General features: G+C 46.2%; 2 protein-coding genes across 22 annotated transcripts in view; one reads left to right on the top strand and one right to left on the bottom strand.

The window, feature by feature from the left end:
• The window catches only part of EPB41 (erythrocyte membrane protein band 4.1), a 199679-nt gene extending 182963 nt beyond the window's left edge, over positions 1-16716 (top strand). For 11 of the 21 annotated variants that reach the window (XM_064589638.1, XM_064589633.1, XM_064589627.1 and 8 more), the window contains 5 exons: positions 2267-2395; positions 9164-9265; positions 10411-10491; positions 13347-13451; positions 13929-16716. In XM_064589638.1, the coding sequence (XP_064445708.1) occupies positions 2267-2395; positions 9164-9265; positions 10411-10491; positions 13347-13445 (411 nt within the window). In that variant the 3' untranslated portion in view covers positions 13446-13451; positions 13929-16716. Of the gene's footprint in view, positions 1-606; positions 1057-2266; positions 2396-9163; positions 9266-10410; positions 10492-13346; positions 13452-13928 lie in introns of all 21 variants that reach the window. The other 10 variants (XM_064589641.1, XM_064589642.1, XM_064589629.1 and 7 more) reach the window with 1 other exon arrangement.
• On the bottom strand, positions 14823-18784 carry TMEM200B (transmembrane protein 200B). Its single transcript, XM_045898272.3, has one exon. The coding sequence runs from the start codon at positions 18782-18784 to the stop codon at positions 17861-17863; it is 924 nt and encodes a 307-aa protein (XP_045754228.1). The 3' UTR covers positions 14823-17860.
• Between the last annotated feature and the right edge of the window lie 13 nt (positions 18785-18797).

Below are 18797 nucleotides of genomic sequence, written 5' to 3'. Positions count from 1 at the left end.
TCTCAGCTTCTTTATTATGTTTACAAAGAAATACTTCACTATTTTTGGTATTTAATTTCATGACAATGGTTGGATTAAGTTTGTTCTGGATGTATTCGATGTTTTAATGCCTGGAGATTTTAGCTTCTCCATCAGGGGCTGTTATGATGATATTTATGGTTTGAAGATACGAAACATTTTTCAAACTGATCAGGCTTCTGGAGAATATGTTTCGATAGGCTCATAAATTGCATTGTTCCCTGTGCATAGTAATGAGTTAGGTATTTAGGAATGGCAAAGTAACTGCTTTAAGTATGAAGAGTAGGAGTTATACAGGCAAGATCATAGTAACACAGTAACACAAAGTGCTTGGTACTGTGTGAGGCACATCAAAATTATTTCTCAAGTTAACAGGGTTATAGAGATAAGACCAAAACGAGGTTGGAACTGCTTAAGCCACTAATATATTTATCAGTGAAGAGCAGTTGTTCCTTTTGGCTACCTCAGGAGCCCAGATTCTTGGTTTATATTAATACTAATATTTTTGAGACCTATTAAAAATTATTGTTGATTCTCAGAGTTCACGATATTCCCTACTTATTCCTAATCTTCTTGCTTCATTTGTAGAATATAAATGGCATTCGAACAGAGGAGGTGGCTGCCGTGACAAAGGGGCCATCTACCAACCCTGACTCTGAATGGGATGGTCCCAAGCACTCAGTAATTCCTAGTAAGAGCCAAATGACCACCCCGTCGGAGTCTCCACAAAGCTTTGAGTTTGGCTCCCTCTCCATAAGCAGCAAGGAGACAGAAGAGAAGGAGCAGGGGGCAGCTGGCTATCTTGATGTTAAGGAAATGCCAAGAGGCTCAAGTGGGGAATGTATAGGAGTGGAGGAACAGGCCAGTGCCTTAAAGTTCTCAGTATCACCAGCTTCCTCTCAGCTGCAACTTGGTGAAAAAAAGGCAGAGAGTAGTGAAGAATATGTTACACCAGGAGAGCCACTTGGAAAGCAAAATGGATCATTTCATGACTCTCGTGTGGGTAACCAGTTCCCCACCCTCATTCGAAGTTTCCAGGTAGTAACCGATTCAGTGATGCAGGTCTAATGACTCACTTTGGTTGAGGGCCAGAATCTGCTCTGTGGAGGAGGTGGTGGTGGTGGTGAGGGCAGTCGCCTCTCTGCTTTTTTGAGAATCACAGAATAAAATCGAAGCCCTTGATTACTACAAATAAATTTTTTCAGAGGAATTAACTCCATGGCTAGAAATGCTGTCTCCCCCGAGGACTTAAAACTCTTGGGGGTAAATTCCAGCTGCTTATCTTTATGAAGCTGATGTGAGTGGGTTCCTCTTTTCCTTGCTTAAGTATGGGCTATATAAAGAGGTGAATTTCTGAGACTTCTGTGATGAAGAGAGCTATTAGTGTTCTGGGGCCATGCTCAAAAAATTCAAATATTTTTCGTTAAAAGAGACAACTGATTTTTTTTTTTTGAGATTTCAGACCCCAAATAATTATTTCTGTACTGCAGCCACATGGTACAGCCCACCACTCCCACTGACCCACTCACAAGGGCTTCCATGCTCATAGGCACTAATCTCCTGTGCTAAGGTGGATGGCCACTTAACTTCATCACAATCAAATGGTAGTTTTAGGGTGATTTATAGTCTTTGGCAAGGTGAGCTGATGGACAAGAAGCCTTTAATATTCCACTAATGTTCATTCTTCTTAAATTCTGAGATTAATCACCAGGTGGTGGTAGAAGTGATGATTTTCTTTCCAGTTTTCCAAATACTGTTCCTTCTCAATAAATCCAAAGTGAATGTCTGACATTGATTTGAAAGAAGTTAATGAATTCCAAGATAAAGTATTCCAATGTCATTGCTATTTCACGTCCCATTTGTAGTTAGTGGAGGAAATGCGACTGATTTTCTTAATTATAATGGCACAGTCACAAGGACAAACAAAAGGGACTGCTGTTTGGCAAACAGTTTTATATTCAAATTCTGAAGGTCAATCTAAAGTGTTTTGTATCACTGATCATAACCGTCTGATCTTAAAGCTTTCCATTAAGTATATGAAAATGATTACAGTAATGCTGTTTTTAAATATCCCTCATGATTTGACACCTTGTCAAGGCTACTTGGAATAGTGTCCAAGTCTTGGGCAGAGACTGAGCTAGCCCTTTGCTTGATTAGAGCTATCACTTTGATCAGATCAATGTCAGAAGATTAGTTCTCCACAGGCTTCTGAAGACTCTGGTAACTCTGTTTCTTTACTGCTTCACAGCCTCCCCTGGTGAAGACTCAGACCGTCACCATCTCAGATACTGCCAACGCTGTGAAAAGTGAAATCCCAACCAAAGATGTCCCTATTGTTCACACTGAGACCAAGACCATCACTTATGAGGCTGCCCAGGTGGGACATGATGTGCTGTTTCAGAAGCAAAGACTAGAGTAAACACAATAAATAACCTTCATTCTTTAGAGTCTGTAATCATTTGCTGCAGGTAATGCTAGGCTTTTCTGGGGTGATTCTTTTTATTTATTTATTTATTTTTAAAGATTTTATTTATTTGACAGAGAGAAAGAGACAGTGAGAGAGGGAACAGATGCAGGGGGAGTGGGAGAGGGAGAAACAGGCCCCCCACGGAGCAGGGAGCCCGATACAGGGCTCCATCCCAGGACCCTGGGACCATGACCTGAGCCGAAGGCAGACACTTAACTGACCAAGCCACCCAGGCACCCCTGGGGTAATTCTTTTTAGAAGAGATTACTGATCTAAGGATGTCCCAAAGTACTTCACTAAAAGCAAAATTGTCTCGCATCTGATTGCTTATATCCTCCACCCAATTCAATTAGGGAAGGCGGTCTAGTGTAATGGTTCAGAACATGGGCTTTGGGTCACACAAACCTGAGCTCAGGTTCTGGCTCCTCCACTTACTCCAATTACTACAAGTAATTGAATGTCTCTGAGCCTTGATTGCTGCCCCCCCATCTACCCCCCCACCCCACCCATGATGTTAGTATCTGCCTCATGATTTTATTTTTAAAATTTTTTTTAAAAGATTTTATTTCTTTGAGAGAGAGCGAGCATGAGCAGAGGGAGGGGCAGAGGGAGAAGCAGACTCCCTGCTGAGTAGGGAGCCTGACACAGCTCAATCCCAGGACTCTGGGATCATGACCTGAGCCAAAGGCAGACACTTTAACTGACTGAGCCACCTAGGCACCCCTGCCTCATGATTTTATTATGAAGATTGTATAAGATATGACACTGTATGGACTTGACTTGAGCATCATGCCTGAAAGTGTAAATAAGTAACAGCTACAATATAATTTATGGGGTGCCTGGCTGGCTCAGTTGGAGGAGCATGCAACTCTTGATCCTGGGGTTGTGAGTTCAAGCTCCATGTTGGGTGTAGAGATTACTTAAAAATAAAATCTTTTAAAAAATTATTAAAATTTATTACAATTAAATTTAAAATCACACAAGAATTTAAGTATTTAAAATTTTTGTTTAAAAATTTTATTTACTTTTAGTAAAAATCCTCCTTCATTATTGGTAATTTGAATGAGCTAAGACTTGCTTTATGTTGAATTATTTTTTTCCTTTCTTTTATTCATAGAAGCCAAAAGTTAGAAAAAGTTTTCCCCCTATAAACTGACAAGCAAATATAAACAGATATTTGTTGAGCATTTATGTATTAGGCCAAAGAAACTAAAATTGGATGAAGAGTTAGACAATGTGAGATTATATGAAAGGTTGTTCGGGGCGCCTGGGTGGCTCAGATGGTTGAGCGTCTGCCTTTGGCTCGGGTCATGATCCCGGGCTTCTGGGATCGAGTCCCGCATCGGGCTCCCTACTGGGTGGGGAGCCTGCTTCTCCCTCTGCCTCTGCCTCTCTCTCTCTCTCTGACTTTCATGAATAAATAAATAAAACATTAAAAAAAAAAAAGAAAGAAAGGTTGTTCCTCTGAGGCTAGCGTAGTCAGGAAAATCCACTCTGAGGAGGCCACATTTGGGCTGAAGCCTGCATGGCAGGAACAAGGCAGCCGTGCGAAGCCCTGGCTGAGTGATTTCACCTAAATCCTTACGGCTGATCCTCACACCATGAACTGGAAGACGATATCCCTTTCAGGAAACGGTGTCACCTTGCCAATTAAGAGCAGGTGCTTTACAATTAGAGTATCCTAACTCAACCACATACTAGCTGGATAACTTTAAACAAATCGCTAATCTTTTCTTTGGGTGTAAAATGGGGCTAGTATCATCTTCCATTGCAAGATTTGGGGGAGGATTCAGTGAAATGATGTCTGTAGAGTGTTTGGTGCATTCGTGGAGCTCACTCACTGTTAGTATGCTTCTTCCATCTCTCTTGGTCTAGAGTGTGGAATTTGGTAAATAATGAGGTTGCTTAGAAGTGTTTTAGCAGTGGTGATAAAGCAGCATCATCGAGGCACTGATTTTTGGAAGGTGATTCCTAAGGCTGTGTGCTGATTTTGTAAAGTAGGGGGATGCTTGGAGACAGGGATATGTCTAGAGCAAGTCTGGGGAGATGCTTGTGAAGAACTGAAGTGTAGCTGGAGGAAATGAGAAGAAAGAGCTGTGTCAAGTCAAGAGAGACAGAAATGAATGAATAGGACTTAGCAGTACAGGGGATTGAAGAAGGAAGGAATAGGAAATTACTTTAAGATTGTGCACATCATTAACCAGAGGATGTAAGAATTACTTTCATATGGTAGGAAACTCTTTAAATTGTTACTGCCATGGAAACAATCTAACTAGCCATCAGTAGGGAGCAGGTTAAATAAGTTATGGTATATCCAATTAGTATAATTCTGTGCAGATTTTAAAAAAGCTTCTGATGGGAATAATCTATGTGATAAATTAATAGATAAAAAAGCACAGTGAGGGGCGCCTGGGTGGCTCAGTCAGTCAGGTGTCCCACTCTTGGTTTCAGCTCAGGTCATGATCTCAGGGTCATGAGATCGAGCCCCGCATCAGGCTCTGTGCTCAGAGGGGAGCCTGCTTGAGATTCTTTCCCTCCCTCTCCTTTTGCCACCCCCTTCTCTCTTGAAAATAAATAAATCCTTAAAAAAAAAAAGCATGGTGGAATATGGTGTAATAATATGCTGTTTATAGGAGGGAAAGAGGAGGCTTGTATATGAATATATTATCTCCTAATGGGTACTCAAAAAGAAAACCCAAAAAGCAGTGGTGGCCTCTGATGAAGGGGACTGGGGCTACAGGACTGTGGTCAGGAGTGGGAGGGAGACTGACATTTCACCATATTCTGTTTTGAAATGAATTCTGTAGCATATGCATGAAAGTTGTTAGGACCAGGCTGCCCACAGAAGCCCACATGGTTTGAGTCTAGCCCCTTAAAAAAGGGAAAAGGGAGCAGTCATTCTAAAATATACTCAACGTGTAAGAGAAGTGGAGAGGCAGCTTGATGTGCTGGGTAAAGCATGTAGAATTTGGAGTTAGACTTGGATCTTAATTCCAACACTTGCTAGGTTTGTGACCTTTGGCAAGTCACTTAAACTCTGAGCCTTAGTTTTCTCTTCTGAAAAATAACTTTGTAAGGTTATTAAAAGAAAGATAATATTTGCCTGGCATATGGTAGGTAATAAAAAATAGTAGCAATGACTATATTATATTGTTACGTATCTATCTTTATTTCATTTTAACCAGGCTTGAGACAGTCAACCAAAATACACATGACTTCTTATTCATGCTAGACAGTGGCGCATAGTGGGGAAAGTACTAACTTTGGAATAAAATTTCCTGGTTCAAACGTGCTCCATCACTTACTCAGGTTAATCACTCAGTGCCTCATTTTCCTCATTTGTAAAATGGGGCTAATAATAGTTCCACCTTATAGGGTTGTTGCAAGGAATAAATTAATGTGCATTTCAAATTAAGTTGTAACCACCATGGAAACAATCTAAATGTCCATCAATAGCGAACAAATTAAATAAATGGTGGTATCCAATTAAGGTAATTCCATACAGCTATGAAAAGCCTCTGATGGGTATATGATAAACTGGTAAACAAAAAAGCATAGCGCAATATGGTGTGAGTGATATCTAAAAAAAATGTGCCTGGCACATAATAAACACCAGATAATTATTTGCTATTGTTATTTATGTATGATAACTATTTCTGCTTCTGTTTTTATTATCTTGCCAAACAGGTTAGCCCAGGTACCTTTTTTTTTTTTAATTTTACAATTCCCACACTTTGGGGAACATGGTGAGAGGAGGTGGGGAGCCAAAACAGGATTTTACTGTTTGTGTATATGTGCGTGTGTGCATGATTGAGGTAAAGCCTACCTATATAAAGGGAAGTGTACAGTTTTTAAGTGTTCCATTTGATTGATTTTTTTTAAATGATGCTTACCTTTTTTTTAAGATTTTATTTATTTATTTGACAGAGAGAAAGAAAGAGAGAGAGAGAGCACAAGCAGGAGGAGCGGCAGGCAGAGGGGGAGGGAGAAGCAGGCTCCCCGCTGAGCAGGGAGCCCGACGTGGGCCTCGATCCCAGGACTCTGGGATCACGACCTGAGCCAAAGGCAGACACTTAACTGACTGAGCCACCCAGGCGCCCCCATTTGATTGATCTTGACAAATATAAATACCTGTGTCACCAAGACACATTTGGGATACAGAACACTCCCACTGCTCTTGAAACTTTCTTCATAGCCTATTCTAGTTATTCCCTGCACCTCGAGGCAGCCACTACTTTGATTTCCATAACCATAGCTTAGTTTTGCCTGTTCTTGGACTCCATATAAATGGAAGTATCCAGTAGTACAACTTTAGTGTCTGAACATGTTTGTTTAGGTTCGTCAAAGTTATAAGAATCTGTAGTTTACTGGTTTTTATCGTTGAATAGTGTCCCGTTGTACGAGTGTACCACGATTTGTTTATCCTTTCCTTTGTTGATGGACATTTGAGTTGATTCCAGTTTGGAGCAAATGTGAATAAAGCTTCTGGGAACGTTCATGCGCAAGTCATCGTGTAGACATATGTTTGCACTTATCTTGGGTAAACACCTAAGAGTGGAATTGCTGGATCATAGGATAAATGGATGTTTAACTTTATAAACAACTCTCAAAGCCACAGCACCATTTTGAGGAAACATTGGTTACAGGGTCAAAGAAGAGAGTCCACGTGTAGGAAGAGTGTAAGTCAGAAATCATACAATGTCTCCTCCATCTTCCACTTCTTCAGAGACAGAAAGCAGGGAGGAAGGGAGTCGCTGGGAGGTAGGAGAATACTATAGAGTCACCGATTTAGTAGAGGTAGAGCTCTTCAAAAAAGTTTAACCCTCCTGGCACATAAATTTATATTCTTATAACAATGTAGAAAGTACTTTTACTTCTACAATCTCTTTAGATCTTTACAACCATGCCATGGTGGGGGCAGAGCTGTGTTAAGTACTGCCTGTTACGAATGAGAAAACTAAAGCTCAGAGACATCAGAATGACTTGCCCGAGATCCCATCGCTAGTTACATCTGAGCTGGAACCCAAACCTCAGTCTGCAGATGAGAAGTTTCTTGCCCTAAGTTCCAGTTCAAACACTGATTAGCTATAGAACCTTGACAAAATTATTTAACTTCTCTGGACCAACTATGTAGTGAGGATAATAATAGTACCCACTTCAGATATTGGGAGGTGGAATTGAGGTAACAATTGCATCCTGTGCTTGGCACATAGTAGGAGTACAATAAATGTTCTTTGAGTTTGAATCTAAGGTAGGTAGGTGGGTCTGGGCCGAAGAAAGCATTAGGGTAAGATTTCAGTATCACAGTCATGTCCCCTCTCTTCGTTTGGTCTAGATTTTTACCTGGAAGGGAACTAACTCAGCCAGAGACTCTTCTTCCTAATTCTCTTCTGCTCCTCCTATCTCCCACCCCCCATACCTCAATGTTTTGCCTCAGTGAAATGTGGTTCTGCTCAGAAAAAGGTTGGAGGCCTCTGCGTGTAATACAGATGACTTCTATAAAGAGGGCAGGAAAAGATAGTAACGTAACACTTTTTTTTACTACAGGGTTCTTTTTGAAAAGAATTGCAATCCTCTAAATTTTTTCTGAGCCTGTGTGCAATCCCAGAACCAACTGGTCGTTATTTTCTGGACAGCGTGTTGGCTCTGGGCAGCCCGCATCCTCCTAGTCTCCTCGGTTTCCCTCCCAGTCACAGGACTGTCAGCAGTTCTGAGTCCTGCTACCAGCCCAGTGGCTACTGATAACCATCTCTCTTCCTTTTTGCTAGTGTCCTTTCTCAGCCTGATCATAATACATTTGTTTTGGTCATAATATGGCGAGCTCTAGAGAAACAAGAAGTCGCCCTAGCCCTGTTCTCTGCATAGATTAGTTGCATAGCCCAGCATTCTAAATACTTTTAAACCCTCCCTAATCAGGATGGTCCATTTCAATAATAGTTTTGTTGTCAGAAATGTCATTGAGATATCATGTAGGTTTCCTCCCATGGTGTTGTCTTAAAGGGACATTTCCTGTCTCCTTGGTTCCAGGCTCCCATCTCAGTCTTCAAAGAAGATAGCCTGAGATTCCCTGGCCCCTTGAACCCTGGCAAGGACCTTTCCCGGTCCTTTCTGGAAAGTTCTGCCCTATGATTCAGAACCTACCCACGCCTTAGCACACAAGAGCTTATACTTTTCCTGCCTTGGGTGATATGTAAAGAGCTTCCAGTTTGTAGAGAGGACAACTTCCACTTAAAAGTTTTGAGTCCTTGAGCAAATGATCCGCCTTCTCTGGGCCTGGGTTTTCTTACCTGGGAGTGCTAATCAGTCTCTGCCTTTACTGTTTATTTCACAGGGCTTGTGTGGGCATCAAAAGACAATGTTTTGAAAGCCCTTTGTGAACTCTAAAATGTTGTACACATGTGAGCAGTCATTGTCGTTCCTTTTGGACCTCTGGCTGTAATCCTGCCTCCTCTTCCTGACCCGCTCCTGTCACTGACCCCGTGCTAGGGAAACTGACCCATCCAGTGTTCTTAGAAGGAGCCTTGCTGCCGGGGGATTGTTTTCTTTATGAAGCGATCACTGTAAGGGAAGCGGGTTTTTGCTTTTGAATATACAGCTGAAGAGCAAAGCTGCCTTCTGCCACATTTGCCCACAGGGCTTCCTGAGAGGCATGATGATGAGTTGCGTTTTTTTCTGCAGACCGATGACAGCAATGGGGACTTGGACCCGGGAGTCTTGCTGACAGCTCAGACCATCACATCTGAGACGACAAGCAGCACAACCACAACTCAGATTACCAAGGTAACAAACCAGTTAGAACTTCCTTCTGGAATTCAGTGGCATGCCAAGCTTACTGCCTCTCTCTGCAAGAAGGACCCTGGTCTAGAAGCAAGGGTTTTCAGCTCCATCCCTACTGAGCCAAATGAATCCAAGTGTCACAGGGGGAAAGGCTCTGCTGCTTCCCCAGCAGTAAAGCTAGGGGGACCCTGAGGGCACCCTTGCCTAGTCAGTAGTCTCATAAAGTCACCTGTGGCCGTTCTCTTTACACATCCGCCTGTCTCCCTGGTCACTCCCCTGTCTGGCTGTGGAGGTGAGTTTAAAAAGTCAGTTTAAGGACAGGTGTCGTTGGTATTATTGTGCAACCATATTTTCCAAGTAAAAAATTAGAACTCAGGGCCCAACAAAAAGTTTTTATATCACGTCCAGCATCAAGGCCATGGGAACTATAGTTTGCATGTTGAAATATTGGATATTAAAATATTGTTTATGGGGGAAGCAGGAAAAATTATCTAAAATTGGAACTACTCCCTGAAAATCAGAGACAGTCCATGTTTGCTGCAGCACTAGAGGGAAATATATTTGCTTGTAAGTAAGAAATCTAGATTTCTGACCAAGCTCTGTTATCGAAACAGATGACTGGAAGCTAGTTTCTTAATGTGTCTAGACCTTGGTTATCCTCATCTGTCAATTAGGGAAACCTACCCACCCTGAGGGGATTACTTGAGGATCTTTTGATCTCAATGATATGAAAGTGCTTGAAAATAAAGAGCCCAGTTTCAAGCTGCGTGACATTTTTGGTCATAGTCTTCTGAGTTTCCTCTTGAAAATAATCAAAATGTACAGGAAAAGAGCAGAAAGAAACACCTGTCTGTCGTGTTTACTCACTGAATTTCTGTGATGTTTGGGAGGAAGAAAAAGGGAATAATAATTAGAGATTTGTGACTTTCCATTTTGCTTGTTAAAGATTTTAGCAATCCATGGGAATAGAGGTGTGCTCATTTTAGCAGGTGTAGCCAAGAGTTTGGACAGGTGGGTAAGAAAGCTATTCTAGACAGTACCCAGCAGCAGATGAAATTTTGGAGTAGAGCTTTCAGAAAAATCTTTTACTGGTTCCCCCCCTCCCTTCCTTCTTTCTTTCTCATGTGACCACCTCTCTTTGGTTTCAGACTGTAAAAGGTGGGATTTCAGAGACCCGGATTGAGAAGAGAATTGTGATCACAGGAGATGCCGATATTGACCATGATCAGGTGAGACTGCTGAGGAGATTCTGGGCATGGAAGAGGTCCCTGGGTGGGAAGATGGATGGATACAGGAGTTGGCTTTCAGAAGACACCTCTGCCATCTTCATCCCCAGGGACACCCTGGGCTACTCTAGCGCCTAAATGAGAAGGATGAAGGGAATCAGACCACGGAGGCCTGTGGGATGGGGCCTGCAGGTGGGGGGAGCATGAAGTGTAATAGAAAGAACATGGGCCTTGGACTCAAAAGGCTTGGGTTCACATCCTAGGTCTCCCCATATTCTAGCTCTTAACTTCCTAGGCCTCTGTTTCCCCATCTTTAAGATGGGCGTTACGGCAACTTCCCCTCGGTGGTTGTGAGCGTCGTGGGATACGGGATGTACGGTGTGAGGTACATGGTAGGCTCTGGGTGGGTGGAGCTGTTCTGTTCAGGGGATAGTGTGTACCTCAACCTGTGCTGGAGACAGAAGAAGATAGCAAGACAGAAGGAAGGGGGCGATCCTTGTCCGCAGAGGGCTGTGGTGGCCCTCGGGGCGAGGGAAGCAGAGTGAGGTGGGCTGCCTGCGAACAGGAGCCTTGACTTCAAGTCTGTCCTACATCTGTCGCTAGCTTACTGTGTGACCTGGGGCAAGCCACGCTACCTCGGATTCTTTTTTGTCTCCTAAGAGAGAGTAGGTTGATCTAGATAATTTCTGGGCCCTTCTGAGCACTCAAACTCTCTGTTTCTATATTAATTAAGGTGCTAATTGTGTGCTGCAAGCAATTAGCAAATAATAAGGTCAGGATTAATGCTCCCAGTTCTCTGCTGGGTGAGGTTAGAACAGTAAAGCTGCAGAGAAGAGGGGGTGGAGGGACTGCATGCAAATGCTTCTGGAATCACCGACAGCAGTGCTGGAGCAATAATTCTGTGGCCTTTATGCTGATACGTTGAGTGCCTAAAAAAAAAAAAAGGAAGCCTGAGCCGCACTGATGGCAGTTCCCTTGGTAGCAGGGTTGAGACTCCCAGCTGAGAACTCAGGCTCAGGGTCCCAGCAACAAGGCTGCAAAGCCCAAGTGCAGCCTGTTAGCCCCCAGCTAAGTAGATCCTGCTACGCTACCAGCCTGCACCCACCTCCTTGGTCTGGTTGATTTGAGCCCCAGCTGTGTGCCCAGTCGGTGCTGGACAGCAAGAGCCATGGGACCGGAAGGTGTTTGGGTTTGGAGCGAGACAGCCTTGGGTTGACTTTTGATGCTGCAACTTACTGGTTATGTGCCCTGGAGCAAGTTATTTTACTTCTCTGAGCTGTAGTTTTGCCACTTGTAAAATTAAGATAATCATAGGTTTCTTTCAGGGTGGTTGTGACAAACACACTTGATAGCTCAGAGAGATGCGCCCATGTCCCTCAGTTCTCCTGGGTATGAGGGCTACATGGAAGGGCTAAGAGGTGGCATACTGTGGTTGGGTGGAGAGGCACTTAAGCAAGAAGTCGTGTGGTGCAGGCTTTCAATGAGAGATCGGTGTAGGCCAGAGTAATCAAAGAGAGGGCTTGGGCTGGGCCTTGACCCATGAGCAGGTGGGGTGGGCAAAAAGGATCAGGGACAATGACCAGGGGCCTATAGAGGTGGCACTTCTAAGAATGGCTTTCATGGAGTCAAGAGACCAAAAGAGGAATTTCCCTACTAGAAGTAGTTCTTTAGAGCCAAGGTCAACAGTCAGGTGGTCAGATCTAGCTAGAATCCCCATGTCACCATTCCCAAAGGCTCTTCCACCTTGGTGCTGTGAGCTTGAGGCTCAGAGACTTGCCGCGCAATGAGAGAAGTGGCATCATCGCTCTCACTTTCCCTCGGCATCATTTAGCTTTTCTAAAATGATCGAAACTCCTCCAGATGCTAATAAAGGGGCTCCCCGAAACTAAAGGACAGTGTAGTGAAAAAGAAAGCCTTATAGATTTAAGTTAAAATCCCTGCTGCATTACTTACTAGCTGTGAAACATTAACCACTTTATTTACCCACTGAACCTCAGTTTCCTTGTCTATAAAATGGAAACAATAAGGGGTGCCTGGCTGGCTCAGTTGGTGGAGCCCCCGTTTCTTCATCTCGGGGTCGTGAGTTTGAGCCCCACATTGCACGCAGAGCTTACTTTAAAAAAAAAAATGGAAACAGTGCTACTACCCTAATTCATTAGTTGTTCTGAAGAGGTGGCTCAGTTGGTTAAGCGTCTGCCTTCAGCTCAGGTCATGATCCCAGGGTCTTGGGATGGAGTCCCGCATCGGGCTCCCTGCTCACTGGAGAGCCTGCTTCTCCCTCTCCCTTGGCTGCTCCCCCTGCTTGTGCTCTCTGTCAGATAAGTAAGTAAAATCTTTAAAAATAAAATGAAAAAATGAAGCTTAAGTATACAATAATAATAATGTGCTTAGGCCAGTGCATGGCATGTAATAGGCCGTCCCACTCTTCCTCCTTACTTCCCTCTCCCTTAGCCAAAGAGATCTCTTCCTTTTTGTAGCATGCTTCTTTAGTTCCCTCTTCTGTTCTGAACTTCCCGGTGACCCTACGTTGAACACAGATTTTGTTTTGTCCTTCAGGCTCACTTCTTGAGTGAATCCTCCCAGGCCCACCCAGCAGATACAGCTATCACCCCTGAAGTCCCTTTATGATTCCTTAAAGACAACTCTAGCCTTCCCGGTCTCTGTGTTTTCAGTCCAAGAGCTTCCCTCTGCAGGATAGGGGAAGGAAGTCTGTTATCAACTCGCTTAGCCTAAATGCTGCCCTGGTACTGTGGACAGAAAGACTGAATTTGCCAGAGAAATGATAACCTGAGACCCCTGCCTTCCTTCACCAGTCAGGCTGCTGTCTGCCTCACGGGCATGGTTTCTTTCTTTCTCAGGTCCTTGTACAGGCCATCAAGGAGGCAAAGGAGCAGCACCCAGACATGTCAGTGACCAAGGTGGTCGTCCATCAGGAGACTGAAATCTCTGAGGAATGAGCTCAGGTAAGGGCTATTCTTGGTGGGGGGAGAGTGTTCACTGTCCCAGCCTCAGAGAGCCCTGAACAGGAACAGCCCCTGAGGTGTCCACACTGGGACTTACCTAAGTAAAGGCTCTTTGCTGTCACAGGTATCTCTTGAGTCCAAACCTGAGAGGGCCAGAGGAGAACAAAACCAAGAAAAGCAGAACCTAGTGGTCTAGAAATGAGGGCTCGGGGCATAGAGGAGAGAGGGCTGAAGCTCGGAGGCCAGACTCGAGAATTGGAAGCGGGCAGCTGCTTCTGGGGAGCCAGGAATCCAGATAAATTTACGCCTAAAAGTTTATAAGTGACTCAGAGAAGCCATCAATCACCAGAGGGGACTGGGCTCCTCAGTAAAACTGCTCAGGGCCTGTTTGGCACCTGGGACCACAAGAACTTGGCACTGGGACTGGTGGCTGTCTCCCTTTGCAGGATTTAAAAAGTTTGCTTTCTTTCCTCTTAGGAACTATCCTACCCCAACTCCCGGCCTGTCTCCCATCCAAGAGAAAACCAGCAAAATGATAAAGAAGCTTACCTGCAATAGTCAAGACATCAGGCTTTTAAAATTACTCTAAACCACCAGAAAATTAATTTCGTTTTCTATTTGGAGTTTATACCGAGAGAGTCTTCTAGACATTGCTGATTCTTTTAATACCTTTTTCTATATTGTGATACCAGAAATTGTTCAACTTTTCACTCTATGGACTGTTTTTAAAGAGCTTTTTGTTTTTTTATGCGGTGGTTTGTAACCCCTTCAACCTAGCCTCTCCCCATTTATTTCCAACCCAGATACTGACAGGTCTACAGAATTCTTGAGGAAATCCTCCAGAGACTCTGTCAGCTGTGTTGGGGGCCAAAGCCAGCTTAATGGGGCTTCCCTGCTCCTCCCCTAGTTTTATACCCTTTCGATGTCAGCAGAAACTTCATGAACCAGCCTTTTCTCAGAGCCAATGATCTGACTTTACCAAGTGAGGCAGGGCACCTGTCCTGATCCACAGACCCCAGGGAGACATCCCTGTCCTTCTGTTGAGGGTGGTTTTGGTGAGGCAGAGATCTCTGCTAAGAATGTAGTGTTGTTTTTCCTTCTTTCCTCCTGTTCTTTCTTTTTGGAGCTTCGTTAGATCAAAGACATAAGAAGTTGTTTCAGATATATCTGATACTGTGAATGTTTGAACAAATCTGTGGCCTTCACCTTCCTGCCCTCCCTCCCCTTTTACCTCATCAGAAGCAGTGGCTCTGCTAAGTTCTCCCCCCACCTCCCATCTCAGGAGACCGAAACTCACACAAAAATAGGCACTTTTGGCCAAAAGCTCTAATGGCACATTTTTAGTAGTGATTTGGGCAAGGAAAGTTGATGAAGTTTAAAAAAAAAAAAAAAAAAGGTTTTCTAGTTCTGGGAATGTGCACTTCACACAGGGAATGGCAGAGTTTACCTCAGTCAGATCCCACTAAGAAGTGTTTCCAGGTGACTGACCCTGGGCCTTTTTCTTTAATCGTGGGATGACCGGAAATGTGACTCAGAGAGGAGGTTGTGTTCCTTGACCCTTCTTCTCCTGACCAGTACCTGCCTGCAGACATCCTTCTGGAGCAATGGAATTGACTTTTAGGCGCCATCCTTCCCACAAAACCCCACACGACAGGGAGCACAAACACCAGCTCTGCTCATTCCCACTCACACCATCTGAGGTCTGTCGGGTGTTGTAGGCTTGATTTTTGTGGTGGGTTGTGGGTTTATTTTACTTCTAATTTTTTTTTTTTTTTTTTTTTTTTGCTTGGTTTTGAAAATGGGACTGACTGATGAGCCCAATTCCACCATTCCTGGTAGATCTGGGGGCATTTCTATTCAATAGTGCTTCTCTCATCTTCCAGCTGGCTTCCCACAAACACATCTGCCTGGAAGTTCTTAGAATCGTATGGTGGGACAGAGGTGGACTTCATGAGAATAGACGGTGGGTCACAGCAGTCTCGGGGGGCTCAAGAGCCGTGAGCGAAAGAGAAAAGTCTAAAACCTCTGCTCCCCACAATGGGAGCCAGCCGCATGTGTCCAAAGCCTCGACTGGCTGAGTCTTGTTTTAGACAAACTCAGTTGGTTTGAACTGATTTCAGATGTGTGCATTTTTCGTTTAGTACTTCTGTGAGCCTGCTACTAACCACGAGGCAGCTCTCTCTGGAGAGGGACAGGAAGAGCTCAGGTGGGACGCGTGACAGGCCTGGGGGAAAGGATCATCCTGTCTCAGGAGCAGGCTTCCGGCCTGTGGGCATAGGGTCGGAAATGGTGGGGCTTGCTTGTTGGTGCCTAAGCCTGAGCCGTGCTGCCAGGAGTGGTGGTGAGGTTGGGAATCCAGCTCACATCAAACAGCATGTAATGGGAGCTCGCTTTCCAGTGGCCAGTTGTCCTGCTGAGAGACCTACCAGCCAGCCCCCACAGTGGACAGCTGTGGAATGAAGAGGGTGGGGGTGAGGAAGCGGGCACAGCGTGAGCGTCACAAACCGGGCCCACTGAGTTCTCACTGTCCACACCGCTGACGGGGGCCTGCACGCCCCCTCGGCTCTGTCACCAGCTCACCGTGCTTCTCTCTGCTTCCTTCACTCTAAGTTGGGCCAGAAGATCTCAAATGCCCTTTCAGCACTGAGAAGCCACAGATTTGGACAAGCTGGGAAGAGGGTGTCCTTCCAAGACTCTTCCCCTGTCCTCCCGCTCTGGGAACAGATCTGGGGGTTTGACAACTGTTTGGATTTTTTTTTCTTCCTGCAGTTGTGTGTGCATTTGTGTGTGTGTGTGTGTGAAGAAAAACAGATTCTGTGCAGGTGGAAATGGTGAAGAGGGGAGGAGAGAGCTTCATTTCCAGGGTCAGAGACTTGGCAGCCGTTTTCCTGAAGTGACTCAGACACACCACAGTGACAACTCTCACTGCAATTTTATTTTTATTTCACTTGAGAAGTAAAGACTTCCTCCAAGCTACACGAGGTCTCTGCCACCCACCCACCCGCCCGCCCACCAAGCAGGACCTGAAAAGCCAAGGGCCCACAGAACCTGGGTGCAGGGACCTCTTGGGGCCTCCTCACCCGCCTGCCCAGGCCCCCCCATCGCATATTCTGCAAGGCAGCTGAGCGGGAGGGGCCCCGACCGCCCTGGGAAGTAGAACCAGAGCTATGGCCTGACTGACACCAAGGAATGCTCGTGGGAAAGATCTGCCCAGGATCTCAGCCCCAGGCTGGTGGTTTTTGCAAATCTCTCTGAAATGTATTATTTTGGTGACAAAAATGAAGGAGCTTTGTAAATTTTTTTAAAATTATGAATCATGTCAAGTAGTTGTTTACATTTCTTGACAAAATAGGAACTATGGCAGCAGAATCAAATTGGCAAGATCCTTAGATTAAAAAGGCAATAATTAGGTCTGCTGTTTTGGCCTTTTGTAGTAAGAGAAATGGTGTAGTGTTTAGATAATGTGTTTGGTCTTGCTTCTTGTATTGCATTTTTCAATAAACTAAACAAACAAACAAAAAAACCCCCAAAAACCAGGACTGAATCTGAGAATTGATCAACTTTTAAAGTTCTCTTCTCCTACCAGCAATCTGGGAAAAGTTCCACATGGGTAAGGGAGACTCAAATTTTTGACCCTAGAAAAGACTCTTTTCTAAATTAAGCTACCCACATTGGCCAAAATGCAGCTTCAACGCTGTATAAAAGGAGAACTGGCAGATGCTTTTTGCCAGTTGGGGGGAGATTTTGCAGCACAGGCCATGACAAAGGAGAGAAGGGGGCTTCTCAGACCTGTTCAGGAAGGGGCCGGACCCTCGGAGGAAGGCTTCTTTGGTAGTAGTGCAGCCCTAGGGGGTGTACCCTCCATGTCTGAGGGCAGAGAGGGGCTGAGGCGGTGGGAGTTAACGCCCCAGTCCCCATCCCAATGGCAGTGGAGGGTCTTAACTCTACCCCGTTGCCCATCTCCCCTAACCCCACAACTGGTGCTACCGTGGAGGGAGCCTGGCCCAGCCTGTAACATCCCAACCTACCTTCCAAGTCTTAGGGGTCCTTGCCCACCACTTTGGATCTGCCGAGACACCTGCTGCATCTCCCAATCACCCTGACCTGGACCTCCAGCTGCCTCAGGTACTGTCCAAGGCTAAGGCCACTTTTGGAGGCTTAAAGAGTTCCTGAGGCCGAGTCATGCTGGTCTCCAGACTCCACATGAAAACATTCTCTCCAGCTGATTGAACCCTTGTGCAGTTGGCATTTCTCTGCCGACATGCAAGTGAGGATGCCTTAGCAGCTGCTGGGGCCAGAGCATCCATCTCCGGTCTGGGAAGTGACTGATGCATCTACTAGACATTGGGACTTCTGGTCCTGTTACCACGGTCCATGCTGCAGCCCTCTAGCAGGCTGTCCCCTGCTCTTCAAACCCGTGCTCCCAAGTCCCCTCCTCCTTCCAACTTGGCATAACTCCCCAGACTGAGGCGGTCCAGCCGTGGCCAGCTCCGGTGAGCACAGTCTCGAGCCGCTGGGGCCCCAAGCAGGAGCTCCCCGAGGCCCAGATCCAGAGACTTGGAATGTTCAATGCAGGAACCAGAGGGCTGCACGGTGATAATCACATGGCCAGTCTGGGTCCGTGGACCCCAGGGTGGGGGCAGCCCCGGGCCCTTCAGCGGGTAACTGTTGAGCAGGGCAGGTAACCCCAAGCGAGGATTAGCAGGCTCTGAACGCAGACTCCGCACTGATGGGACGGGTGAGGTACCCCGACGCGGGGACAGGTCCCAACTTTCTGGCTCTATGCAGCCTATGGCTCCGGGAGTCCTGGGTCCGGGGCTGGGGAGGAGGGCACAGTCCCAGCCGGGGCCGTCAGGGGGCCGGAGCGCCTGAGCCCGCAGCACCCCCTGGCGAAGCCGTCGCGTCTCCAGGTCGCGGTTCTCGTAGAGCAGCGTGTTGGCGCAGATGAACACGAACAGGCCGACGCCCATGACCACGGGCCCAAGGAGCCGCAGCCGCTCGTGCGGGCCGTGCCCGCGGCCCGCGCCGCGACCCTCGCGTCGCAGCTCGCTCAGGGGGGGCGCGCTGGCATTGGCAGCGCGCGGCCCTGGGACCCCGGCGCGGTGCGGCCAGTAGCCGGCCACAGCGATGCCCATGCCCACCAGGACCACGAGCGCCCCCAGCGCCGCGAACGCCCCCGACGGCGAGCGCAGCCGCAGCCGTGCCCGCACCCGCAGAGGCTCGGGCGGGGAGCGCGGGCGCCGGCGGCGGCCCAGGCGGCGGCCCAGGCGAGAGACACGGCCCTCGGGGCTCCTCCGCACCTCCCCGCAGTCTCCGGGGCTCCCGGCTGTCATCTCGCCGTCGTCC

The sequence above is a fragment of the Mirounga angustirostris genome, unplaced genomic scaffold (assembly GCF_029215605.1).
Source record: "Mirounga angustirostris isolate CCGP_5_RB_7025 unplaced genomic scaffold, mMirAng1.0.hap1 SCAF_4, whole genome shotgun sequence".
NCBI classification, from domain to species: Eukaryota; Metazoa; Chordata; class Mammalia; order Carnivora; family Phocidae; genus Mirounga; species Mirounga angustirostris.
The sequence above is the reverse complement of the archived record's forward strand: the minus strand, read 5'-3'. Positions and strand labels throughout refer to the sequence as shown.

Excerpts from the sequence above, each read along its gene's own strand:
- TMEM200B (XM_045898272.3), bottom strand. The coding sequence starts at position 18,784 with ATGACAGCCGGGAGCCCCGGAGACTGCGGGGAGGTGCGGAGGAGCCCC.